We start from the raw sequence: 13,354 nt of genomic DNA, 5'->3' as shown, positions 1-13,354 counted from the left end.
ATGCGTTCAGGCACATACTGATGTCTTTGATTTACAACTAAAATTTGTATGTTACAAACATGTACCAATTTTGTGTTGGGTAAAATAGGACACAGAATTGTCAACTGCAGATTATTTCTATTTCAGGGTCAAGGCAAGATGAGGACAGACGCACATTGTTTGTGAAGAATCTAGCGGACAGTGTTACAGAGGCCATGTTGAAAGACATGTTTGAAGATATTGATTCAATTCGCATGCCGTCAAACGAAGACGGTTCACATAGAGGGTAATATATTGCTAATACTAATTGACTTATTGAAACTTTTCGTTTAAGTGAGTGTTAAAGGCATGGAGCATTGTCCATCTATCAGTCTTTAAATGTTTTAACTTCAGTTGACTATATTGAGTATGGTCTGCCTATAGTTATGTATGTAGTTATAGTCATGTATCTCTTCAGGACAACAAAGCTAATACTTTCTATGAATGGTTTTAGCCAGTATGTGTCAAACCCTACAGTTTCCCGTTGAGTCAACAGGAATCATACTCACCTCAGAATTTGACAGTCGTTGATAACCTTTCTACATTTTGAACCTGAGGGGAAAAAGTTGACGCCTCGTTTGTCCGTCCGTCCGTAATCATTTTGTTTGAGGATCATAACTCAGAAACCGTTCAATATTTTTAGACCAAAGTTGATAGATATAGTAATCGCAACCTATGGTTGTGCCTTTTGCTATTTACAGATTTTTGGCATTTATAATTTTTTTGTTTTTCCATGAAAAGTTTTGGTATTAGTCTTTTGGTTTCCAGAGCAGAACTCAAAAACTGTTCAATATTTTTCTGCAAAACTTGGTAGATATATCATTCAGAACCTAAAGTGGTGCCTTTGTCTATTTACAGGTTTTGGTTATATTTGTTATTTTCTTGGTTTCCATGGAAATCTTTTGGACTTGGTTAATACCATACCAGCAATGTCATGGACATTGGATCTGCTATTCTGCCATCTTTTTCAGGATCTCAATATTCAACAGTTGAACTTTACCTGGAAACAGTTTTATGTTTTCATATTTAAAAAGACTTCATAATGCACAGTTTTGTTTTTCAGAGTGGTATTGGAAACTTGACAAGCTTTGACATATATATTGAAACTGTTATTTGCATATGCAGTAGACACCATTCGCAATAAAAAGCACACACCTTACCCACATAGTCATTTTGTATATGATCTGATTTCTTTGAAACATAATTGTGACTTTTTTTTCAGATTTGCTTACATTGTGTTTGACACTGCTGAACAAGCCACCACAGCCTTAGAAGAAAAGCAAGGGGAGGACCTAGAAGGGCAGGCAATTTATCTTGATAGACCACGACAGAAAGGAAACAGTTTTAAATCCCCATCAGGAGGCCAGAATAGGGGCAACAACAGACGGAAATCTGCGGGTTAGTAAGATTTCAACTCAAAATACCTTGAATTGTGCCCAGGTCAGAGACCCGTTGAAGTTCTGCCAAAGAATTATTTGGTGTTACTTAACTTATGTTGCTGTTATCATTCCAGAACGTGGTACTTCAAAGATCCTCTTCGTGAGAAATTTGTCATTCCAATTGGATGAAAGTTCTTTGAAACAGGAGTTTGAGAATTCCACATCAGCAAGAATAATGACCCATGCAGATTCTGGAAAACCAAGAGGGTATGTCCTGACACACTGGTATCACTTGCCCTGACACACTTGTATCAACTCCACACAACCTATTTAATACATTTGGGAAAAAAAACAGAAATAGTGATAAGCACATTTATCATACACTTGCTCCCAAACCATTTGCTTCTCCAGAAATTGGTTCACATCATTAATAGTGGCAGTGCATATCTGTATATTAAAGAATTAACTGGGAAATCCTGCTCAATTTCTTGAATGTAGGACCAGTTTTATTTGCTGACCTGGTACAATTAATATCAGCATCCAGTGAATATACAATTAGCTGTTATTATTCCCCCGGCATGTAATGCGGGGGAATATAGTCGACGCCTTTTTAGACCAAACTTAATATATATAATAATCTGGTTGTGCCTTTTGCTATTTACATTTTTTTGGCATTTTTATTTATTTTTTTTCCCTGGAATATTTTGCTGTTGGTCTAATGGTGGGGTCTGCTTCGTTTCCGGAACAGAGCTCAAAAAAGTTCAATATATATCTGCAAAACTTGGTAGATATACCAGTCAGAACCTAAAGTGGTGCCTTTTCATTTATCATTTTCTCAGTCTTTATCCCCCCGGCATGTAATGCGGGGGATATAGTTGACGCCTCGTCTGTCCGTCTGTGCGTCCGTAATCATTTTGTTTCCGGAGCATAACTCAGAAACCGTTCAATATTTTTAGACCAAAGTTGATAGATATAGTAATCTCAGCCTATAGTTGTGCCTTTTGCTATTTACAGAGTTCTGGCATTTTTTTTTTGTTTGTTTGTTTTTCCATGGAACATTTTGGTATTAGTCTTTTGGTGGGGTGGGCTTCGTTTCCGGAGCAGACCTGAAAAACCGTTCTATATTGTTTTGCAAAACAAGGCAGATATATCAATCAAAACCTAAAGTGGTGCCTTTTGCTATGTACAGGGTTTTGTGATTTATCATTTTCTCAGTTTCGGATATGTCATCTTCTGATGACTCTTGTTCCTGGTTCGGACTTAGTGTCAAAATGGAGGGATGGGCTTCCCAGAGCACAACTCGAAACCCATTTCATATCTTTCAAAGGATCTTGGCAGATATATGAAATTGTGACTTTGCTGTTTACAAATATATGGCATTTATAATTTTCATGAATTCCCTGGAAACAATTCAAACTTAATCTAAAAAGACAATGAGTAACTGTGAGATGATTTGTCCTTTCAGACATATGGAGGCTTGGGGGATATGTCATCTTCTGATGACTCTTGTTCTAAGTATATATTCTACTGCAAATGCATTCAACGTCTCTACGGTTTTGAAAGGAGTTGAGAGTCATCTGTATTTGATCAAAAAAAAAAAAACAACCTTTAAATGGAACATAATTCCAGATATGTATATTTGGGTGAAAAAAATATATAGTCTTGTTGGTGATATTGGTTGTTTTTATTCATATGTTAGTGCTTGTAAAAGACCTGTATTTACTTATTACTTTTAACATGAGTAATGTAATGTGTTTTGTCCATGCAGGTTTGGTTTTGTGGAGTTCAGCAGTACAGAAGATGCAGCTAAGGCATATGACAGCATGCAGGGTCAGAAAATCATGGGCAGAGAGGTGTTTGTTGACTTTGCTACAGAGAAGTCTGATGGGGGACGCAGGAGCTTTGGTAAGCCTGTTTGCCTTATCTAAAGGCGTCATCCTAAGGATGTAACTGCAGCCATTGATGTTGTCAATGGAAATGTGGTATTAGTAGTTTTGCTTTTAGCTCACCTGCCCTGAAAGCTTCTTGTCAGAACCCTCCTGTCATCTCAAAACATTTTCAGAAATGGCTAGATCAATACAGATGAAACTCTGTAAATGTTTGTTTTTGTTGGGTTCCAAGTTTGCTCAGTGCCTGAATGTCAGCATTTTGATAGGAATGTGAAGTAGAAGTCATTGATGAAAAGATAACTGGATGTCTCACTTTGTACGGGAGATGCAAAATATACTGAACTACGAAAGAAACATCAGACAAAAGAGGTTTCCTTAAGCATACACTTTTATTTGTTTTAATTAGAAATCAAAACAGAGGATTGACTTTCAACTTGATGGTTATGGTTAACCCATTTTCAGGAATAACATGGAGTTCAGAAAAATACAATTACCAACAATGGTACCATAAAGATATGTCTGAGCCAGTATTGTGTGTAGCCTATGTTGACATCGATGACGGCATTGCATCATCTGTACATGGAATGAATTAGCCAGTTGATGAAGATCACAGGCACTTGGGTCTCATTGTTTTTGACCTAGGTTGAAGGCCTTTCAGTCTTCTATGAATTCAGCCCATGAAGATCCCAGGTAGAATAGGTCTTTGTCACCTTTGCTTGCCACAAAAGGCGACTATGCTTATCGTAAGAGGCAACTAACGGGTTCAAAGTTATGCAGATCGATGCTCATGCTGTTAATCAAGGATTGTCTGGTCCAGACTCTATTATTTACAGACTGCTGCCACATAGCTGCCACATGCTGTGCGGCATAAAACTCACCTTCCTACATCCCCATCCTCGATATCTCCAGGGTATACGCTCCGATAAGTCTCCACTATACCCTGGACGCATCTACAGCTCTGTCAGATAAATTTATTACCTCCCTTTGCTGGCTCTGCCTTCTCACAGTAGCCAATCAGCTAGGCCGCCGTTACAACAGAGCTTGTCAGTGTCAACAAAGGTAGCGGTCACAACTGCGAAGGTTTGCCCACAGTGCGTCCCAGATTTTAGGGAATTCATACAAACAAATTGACAGGTCCGAAACTTTAAAACAACATATGAAAGAACTCCTTCTACCTCTTCCAGAGAACCTCTGCATGGGTTGTGTTGCCTTGTCTAATCGGTTAGATAATTCAAAAAACGAAAGTGAGTTGTGCTTGGTTCGCTCAACTTCCCAGCGTAGACACCTGACTGGATGAAAAGACAGTCAAGGGAGGTAATAAATTTATCTGGCAGAGCCGTAGATGCGTCCAGGGTATAGTGGAGACTTATCGGAACGTATACCCTGGAGATACCGAGGATGCTACTTCCCATGCTCCCATTGGACTTAAATCAGGACTGAGTGCAAACCATATCTAGCAGCTGTCACGCCATCTGTTCTTCCAGGACCGAGATTCTGGAACACCATGGGACCAACTCTGGTTCAGACCTGTTTCACCTCACATAGTGATGTTTGACCTTGCCATAAGACTCTCTCAACAATACACCCATTGGAAAACAGTTCCCATGCCTTCACCATACTCTCACTCTGCCATAGGCTGTCAAACAGAAAAGGATGCAGTTGTCCATTGCAGTGAGTTTGAGCAGTGATGAGCAGTAAGGAGAGAACAATGATTTTGTCTGTACAGCAGACATTTCTTCTGCACAAATTTAGACACATTGCATTGGAACAAATGGGTATGTTGTGTATGTTGCTTTTGTGTGCTGTTTCCGCCACTCTTGATGGAGCAGTCCTGCAGGTTCTTGGGCACAAGCTGCCGGTTTTGATGTTGTGGTGTTACAGAAGGTCACCCATTGTGTGGACGGTGTTGGATGCTGTTAGTGGCCTGGTACCACTCCTTGAGTTGGTAGATTCTTCCAGTATGAACGTTAAAATGATAGGCTACCCTGCAGTCTGGTTAACTTGCAATCGTTGTATGGCTCCTTGGTTCTCATGGCATTTGCAGCTTGGTTTCACTGGTAGGTTTGTGAAGGATGTGTATTTTCATTTTGCACAAATGCTATATGGAACCTTTTCACAATGTCAGCCTTTTTAGGTGTGTTTGGTTGATATGCTTTTTCATCAGAACACACTGATGATAATAACTGTCAGTTTGGATTGAAGAACATGTTAACAATAATAATAAAAAACCCACTTAAAAGAACAAAATTTTAGATTTGGTTTTGAAAAGATAAGTTGTTTTTGCTGTTGAGTTTATTATTCCCCCGGCATGTAATGTGGCGGGGATATAGTCGATGTCTGGTCTGTCCATCCGTCCGTCCGTCCCCCATCCGTCCGTCCGTAATCATTTTGTTTCCGGAGCATAACTCAGAAACCGTTCAATATTTTTAGACCAAACTTGATAGATGTAATGAGCTCAACCTATAGTTGTGCCTTTTGCTATTTGCAGTTTTGGCATTTTTATTTTTTTTGTTTTTCCGTGGAACATTTTGGTGTTAGTCTGGTGGTGGGGCAGGCTTCATTTCCGGAGCATAACTCAAAAACCGTTCAATATTGTTTTGCAAAAGTTGGTGTATATATATCAATCGGAACCTAAAGTGGTGCCTTTTACTATTTCCAGGTTTTAGTGATTTATCATTTTCTCAGTTCCCATGGAAACGCTTTTGACTTACTCTAAAAAGTGAGAGGTGTGTTTCGTTTTCGGAGCAGAACTGAAAAACTTCTTAATATCTGTCAGTAAAACTTGGTAGATATGTGTGACAGACCCCAATATATTTTTGTGGTTGACATCATTTAGGTCGTTTGGCATGCTCTGATGCAAGTTCACTCTTCATAGGCTCCTCTTTTTTCTTGCCAGGAATTTGGCCACACACTTCCTCAAGGCAATGTCAGCAGAAGATTTAGCATTCATGCTGCCCAAAAATAGCTTGGTGCAGTTATCAATTTTCAGCCTATTCCTATGGTCTGTCACAATGACTTTCACGTGGGAGAAGACTCTCTCAACCTCTGATGTTGAAAGGATCACAGTAGCATGAATACTCGGGAGCTTCACAATGTTTGGGTAGAGGTCTCCCATTTGGGGCTTGAGGCTGGTCAGAGTCTTTAGGATGGTGGATGGTGAACAAGTGTCAACGTCTTCAGCAAAGAGTTCCTTGACCTGGCTCCACTCAAGCTGTGTCTTCTCAACATCAAGACCAAAGTGCTGTGTCAGTTCTGTAATCTGCAAAATTTGAATATGAAATTAGTATGTGAAAATGTGACAAAAGTTTTGAATAATTCTAATTTGTTTTCATTCTTGTTTTCATCCCTTACATTTACATCTTCAATTACAAAATTGTTATATTTTACAAAATCAGTTTGATAGAATTAATTTCCAGTACATCAGCATCACCATGGAATCTCAGGAATGATGAATCTCCAGCCTTCCTCAGATCAAGTGCAGATAAACTTGTCAGGATGTGGACCTTCAGTCTTTGCTCCAGATTCTCCATCAGTTTATCCAAGAACAGAGTCTTTGACCTTGAGACATCTGTTCTCCTGCTACCAACTTTCTCCAGGTTATACTGCTCTCCAAGTTTATCCACACGGCTCAGGTATGGACCAGGTTTCTCCTTCATCTTTTTCAAAGATGCCAAGCTACTTTTCATCTGAGGCTCAACAATACTAAGGTCGAGATCTCTCCTCTCAAACATCTTTGTCAATCCTGATAGGAGTGAACAAACGTCACACTGAAGCAAGATGAAATAAAAGTTCTGGTAGGACATCATCTGTTTGTAAAGACCTTCAGCAGTCACACTCTGTTTGTCACCAGCCTGCTTGTCATTCCCCATACCAACTGCATTCTCTAGGTCAGCAAGGATAGCAGGATAGCTTCTCCTGACAGCATGAACAGCCTTTTCATGGCTCAGCCAACGTGTGTGCACAGCCTTTTTGATAGTCACATTACATGTGTCTGTGTCATCTGCAGTGTTTTCCATTTCTCTGATGAGTGTCTGCATCTGTTCAAGGCTCTTGGATCTTACAGTACTGTAATGATAGTACTTAAGAAGTCCTATTAGCATTTCATCAACAGACTCGATTTCAGTCACTGATTTGAAAGCTGAACTAACAGCCAGTTGCAGTCTATGATTCACACAGTGGACATCAATCAAAGCTGGATTGTCTCTCTTCAGTTGTGCAACACCATTCCTTTTGCCTATCATAACAGCTGGACCATCACTTGTAAAACAGGTCATGTTATTCTGGTCCAGATCAATCTCATGCAGATAGTCCTTTACGTTCTTCACAATAGTGTCTGCAGTCCCATTAGGAATTTCAGCATCCTGGGAAATGCAAGTTTTGACTCTCCATTTTCCAGATAACGGCCCACAAATGCAATGCGTTTTCTGGTTGAAACATCTGTATACAGTCAGGCCGCGTTAGTCCGGACCCCGACAATCCGATTCCCGCGATATCCGAACGATAGCTAACTGTAACCAATCTTGTTTACTATGTAAACTCATTACCTGTTGATTCAGTAATCCGGTGCTTCACTCTCCGTATCCGAATGTTAATCAGCAGTAACAGATTAGCTAATTACACATAGTTTTGCTTCATTAATCCGGCGGTACATCAAAAAGGTTGGGATGATCCCTTCACACCATGAGCCCCATTCAGTGGTAATTGTTACGTGACACTTGCGAGTTGAAGATGTCGTTAGTTTGCCCCAAACACCACATCGCACATTCAGACAACTTGTATGTTTTTGTATTGCCATGTCAAAGGGAAGTAACCCTACTGTAGTTGTGTTCATAAAAGTTCGTTTCAGTAGTCCGCACGTTTCACTATCCGAACGTTTTTGATGAAAAACGGACGTGTTCGGATTAACACGGCCTGACTGTATTCATCAAGCATCAAGCCAAATGAATTGCTCTCTCTCATCTTCTGCAGGACTTGCTCTTCCACTACCTCAGCCTGACATTCAAGAAATTCCTGGACTGTACCTTGTCCAGTGTACGTGGCATTCTTTCCATGGCCCAGTTTGGCTATATTATTAGCACCAAGTTCAACACACAACTCTGAGAGGTCCAAACAATGTTGTATTTGGCAAATTTTGCTTGATCAAGAAGAACAAAACTTTCTGTGCATCTACCAGTGATGAAGTTTCCTGCTAGGAATAACTATGAAACATGTCATGAATGGACATAGCATCATCCTTTTCAAGTTTGACTGCTTCCTGATGCATTTGAGAGTTCTTGTGCAGAGTAATTTTGTCCAGTCTTACGGTCTGACATCCAACTTGTGTCCAAACCATGGATCCATTTCGTCCTTTCATATTCCATTTAGTGCAAAGAGAACAGAACATCATGCCGCTTCTTTCGCCCTCATTATTTGCATCCTCAACATATTTTAGCCATGGACAATCTGGTTTCCACTTGGTATCGAAAACAAGCTTGTGGCCTGCATCTTTCCTCTTCTGAGTTGGTTGAGGGTGTGGGTCACGCTTCTCAAAGCAAACAAGTTCCGAATCTTCCGCATCAGGTTTAAAATACACATTCAAGTGAGTTTAAGTTTGAGACAAAATTCATCTTATCAACCACAAAATCTGCCATCTTCAAATTAAATAAACACATATAATTAACTTATCAGTTCTATCGATATTATGCAAAATAAAAACTTGCATGAAAGTGGTGCAGTAAATAAACCTGGATACGTTCAGAAATAGACATGTTTGATATATCTTTCATTTGGAATCATTGCCTCGGTAATTCTTACATTTACAAAAAGATATACCCAGATATACATTTCAACAGATATACCCTGTAACCTAGTTGTTGATATCAACTATAGCAAACAAGATGGTTTTGCCTTCATCAAGGAAATCAAAATGAAAAATATGTGCTTCCAAAAAAAAATCTTTCAGAGTGAGGTCGTCTGAACACAAGGAGAAATAAAAGTGAAAATAAATTCTAAAATCTAACCATAATATTAGAAAGGATAATAATCCCCGGTATAATTTAAATACTTGAGACAAGCTATGAAAAGGAAATGAAAAAAAATCGGAAACAATCTGATGTGATCGTGTCCAGTATGGCTTCCCTTTGTTTCAATCGCTTTTTTTTTCTTCTCACTAAAATACTAAAATCATAAACGTACAGTATTTACAGCTAAGATTGTTAAAAATCATAAACAAAGAATGGGCATGTTTAATTAGCTATAAAGAGATCACGGAAACGTGTATTATATGTTTTCTAATTTTGCTGCTATCGGTTCAAAATGGAGGAAGTCACTGTCAAGTCTTTGGTTGGCATGGTGTTTCAGAATGAAAATGAACAAAGCCGAAATCACCATGACTTTAATAGGTACTTTTATTGCACAACAAAAACTTCAGGGAAGGGAGATAACTCATGCTTTCGTTAAAATCCGGAAAATACAGGATTTTTCAAAGGGCAGATAATGCGGTGCTTCGAAAGGGCAGGGCGCTGAATGAAAAGGGCAGGGCGCACGTACAGTGTATGAAGCAAATTTCTGGTGTCCCCTGCTGTGAATATTGACCAAATGCTTCATAATACCACCATCACTCACTCTTACATATTTCTTTCGGAATATATTTTTGTCTGGAAATGTTATGTCAGCTGGAGAATAGGTGCATACAGTAACAAATGATATTTTACTGTTTGAAGGTGGAGGCCGAGGCCGAGGAGGTTTCGGAGGTGGGCGTGGTGGACAAGGAAGAGGTGGTGGTTTCAGAGGTGGAAGAGGAGGCAGAGGAACACACAAGAAATTTTAAATAACTTTTTTTTGTCTCTCGGGCTTCACTTCTAAAATGTGATCAGGACCCAGGGAATTGGCATAGCAACTGAAGCTGTAGACAGTTTGTGTTATTTCTAGAAATGAAAACTGGACACATGTCCATTGCCCGATAGATTTTACATGTTGCATTCCAGTCAGTTTTGTTACTTTTTGTGGCTGCCAGTGGATTAAAGTTATCCATCAGTATATGATTCAGTCAAGATGCTAAACTGTTGTATTCTAATCTCAACCTACACCTCTTCACATTATAAAAGGTTAGGTCAGTCAGTATCGATCATCAGTCACTAAGACGAGGCGTTTTCAGTATTCTTACACTGAAAATGTTGGTGTTCTAAGCTTTGTTGATAGTGATCTCATTCTTTGTTTCCTGTCAGATAAAGTTATAAAATTACAGAACTACAAACCACAAAATATCGTCATTTCCCATCACATTGTTATCAGCCATTGTTCTCCTAACTGTTTTATTTAGCTATGAAGAATGACCCTCACAAATTTATTTTGGATTTTTGTTTTCAAATTTATTACACCTGAATTTGATGTTAAGTTTTGGCAAGTATTCCATTGAATTTCTTTGGCTACTAGAGAACATGGCAAAATTGTCACTGAAGTACAAGTATGCTACAAACAAAAAGTATGGGAACAGCCTAAAATTTGTTTGTCATATGTGAACTTAAACATGATGAGGTCCTTTATACCCAATGGTAAATGCAACTTTTTGAGTGTTTAATGGGAATGACATTTAGAGCATGCAGTGAAGCGACTGATTCAATATTTATTGAGTTTGAGTGAAATGAAACATTGAGGCCTGTCCTGTCCTCTACCAATGGACACAGGTCTGTGAAGGTCAGAGGGAGACACTTGAAGACGGTGAGCATCAGATCACATCTTACAGATTCACCATCCCTAAACCATTCAATGGCCCTGCTTCTGTCGTGGGCACTTGACGGCCTGCACTGTGGCACGATGAAGTTGTGGGGCTTCAATACAGTGTGTATCTTCTTGCAAAGGAAACATTGCCACGAGCTGCACGGGGCATCTGTCATGCACATGCAATAGACTGTTGTGTTTGGGCGTTTGAATCAAACATGGCACTGGTGCATTGAATCAGTTGCTTCACTGCATGTTCTATCATTTTGTTTAAAGTGTCCATTTAGCATACAAAAAGTAGCATTTACCTTGGAATATAAATGAACTCACTGCGTTTAAGATTAGGATTGACTATAAACTTGGTTTTGCTTTTTCAGCCATGAATTTGGGATATCAAAGTGACAGTTTATCCAACAGTAAAGTACAGAATACAGTATTTATGATGACTAATTTATGCATGGGTGTCCCTATGTTTGATACATGTAAAAACATGCAAAACCTTGGAAGAACTTAAAGTGGTGACTTTTGTTATTTACAGGTTTTGTGATTTCTTATTTACTTGGTTTTCATGGAAATATTTCTGACTTCATCTCAAAATGGTTTGATGGGCTTCATTTCTGGAGCAGCACTCAAAATCCGTTCTTTATTTTTCTGTAAAACTTGGTAGATATATCAATCAGAAGCTAAAATAGTGCCTTTTGCTATTTACAGGTTTTTGTGATTTCTTTGTTTCCGGATTACATCTCAAAAAGTCCCTAATGCCTGTCAGAAAAACTTGGTAGATCTTTGAGGCAGACCACAGGGTGGTGCCTTTCGCCATTTACAATGTTTTGGCATTGTTATTTTTCCTGGTTTCCATTGAAACAGTTCAGACTCAGTCTCAAAATGGAGGGATAGGCTTCGTTTCCAGAGGACAGCTCGAAAACCATTTGATCTTTCAACAGATCTTGGCAGATATATGAGACAGATCTTGAAGTGGTGCCTTTTTCTGTTTACAGATATATGACATTTATGTTTTTCATGAATTCCATGGAAACGATTCAAACTTAATCTAAGAAAACATCTAGTAACCTTCAGATGATTTGTCCTTTCAAATATGTTGGGGCCGGGGGGATATGTCATCTTCTGATGACTCTTGTTGTGGTTTATTATTTCTGGGTTTGCTTTGAAAAGTTTTGTACTTACCCTCAAAAGTGAGAGGTGAGTTTCATTTAGGGAGCAGAACTCTCAAACTATGTAAGCAAAACTTGGTAGATGTGTCAGTCTCAAACATAGGTGTATTTCGTTTCCTGAGCACAGCTCAAAAACTTCCCAATATCTGTCTGCAAAATTTGGTAGATATGTGTAGCACACCCTAAAGTGATGCCTTTTGCTATTTACAGGCTTTTGTGATTTATCATTTTCTGGGTTCCCATGGAAACTGTTTGGGCTTAGTCTCGAAAGTGGAGGGATGGGCTTCGTTTCTTGAACACAACTTGAAAACTTCAACAGATCTTGGCAGATGTATGTGACAGATCTTGAAGTTGTGCCTTTTGCTGTTTACAGATATATGGCATTTATATTTTTAATGATTTCCGTGGAAGCAATTCAAACAGAATCTAGGAATGCATCAAGTAAGTGTCAGATGATTTGTCCTTTGAAATACATGGGGACAGGGGGCATATGTCATCTTCTGATGACTCTTGTTTATTTAACCTCATCTTCTGTACTGTACTATGGTTTAATGGATCAGCTTTGAAATCAAGGGTAACATTTAATAAATTAGCTCATAAATGGTCAGTTGATAGGCAGTCAATTTTGCTTGGATTATGTAGAAATGATGTTGAGATTCCATTGTTTCCTTATTTTTGTGGTGGTAGAACTTAGCATTTCATTTCTTATGTGATTTCTTGAATGCCAAAGTGTGTACAGTAAGCATGCAGGCATTGAAGTGCCTGATTGAAGCTAATCTGAATGATCTTGTCACGATGTTTTAGGGGATGTATATTTGTAGTCAAGTGCTAAAATCATGTGTATGGTTTGGCAGATAGTGTTTGTCTTGAAAATGATACCAGTGACCATGAAATGCATTAACTCCCTGAATTTAGAGTCTAAGAGCTCATAAATGATGTATGTCTAGGATAATTGTACAAGAGTGTATGGAGGAAAATAAAGAATGTCCTGAATAATTTTTACATGTTGCTTTTTCCCCTCAGCAAATAGTATACATTTATACATCACTGCAATATATCTTGTATTTTGGGTGCCGTGGCACAACAGAAGCACCTTTAGCCATCCACTATCCAAGAACTTCTCTTGTTTTGCTGTGTCCTAGCTGGACAGTGCTTAAGTGAAAAAATTGGAAGTTTGATATACAAATGAGTATGCTAT

General features: G+C 38.8%; 1 protein-coding gene across 2 annotated transcripts in view; it reads left to right on the top strand.

Annotated features, from left to right (window-relative positions):
- Window positions 1-13,151, top strand: part of LOC137283767 (nucleolin-like) — a 50,739-nt gene extending 37,588 nt beyond the window's left edge. For both annotated transcript variants that reach the window (XM_067815448.1, XM_067815449.1), the window contains exons 7-11: window positions 127-265; window positions 1,241-1,416; window positions 1,532-1,664; window positions 3,166-3,302; window positions 9,988-13,151. In XM_067815448.1, the coding sequence (XP_067671549.1) occupies window positions 127-265; window positions 1,241-1,416; window positions 1,532-1,664; window positions 3,166-3,302; window positions 9,988-10,094 (692 nt within the window). In that variant the 3' untranslated portion in view covers window positions 10,095-13,151. The remainder of the gene's footprint in view (window positions 1-126; window positions 266-1,240; window positions 1,417-1,531; window positions 1,665-3,165; window positions 3,303-9,987) is intronic.
- Window positions 13,152-13,354: the final 203 nt, after the last annotated feature.

This window comes from Haliotis asinina, chromosome 5 (assembly GCF_037392515.1).
Source record: "Haliotis asinina isolate JCU_RB_2024 chromosome 5, JCU_Hal_asi_v2, whole genome shotgun sequence".
Taxonomy (NCBI): Eukaryota; Metazoa; Mollusca; class Gastropoda; order Lepetellida; family Haliotidae; genus Haliotis; species Haliotis asinina.
This window is presented reverse-complemented; position numbering and strand designations above follow the sequence as displayed.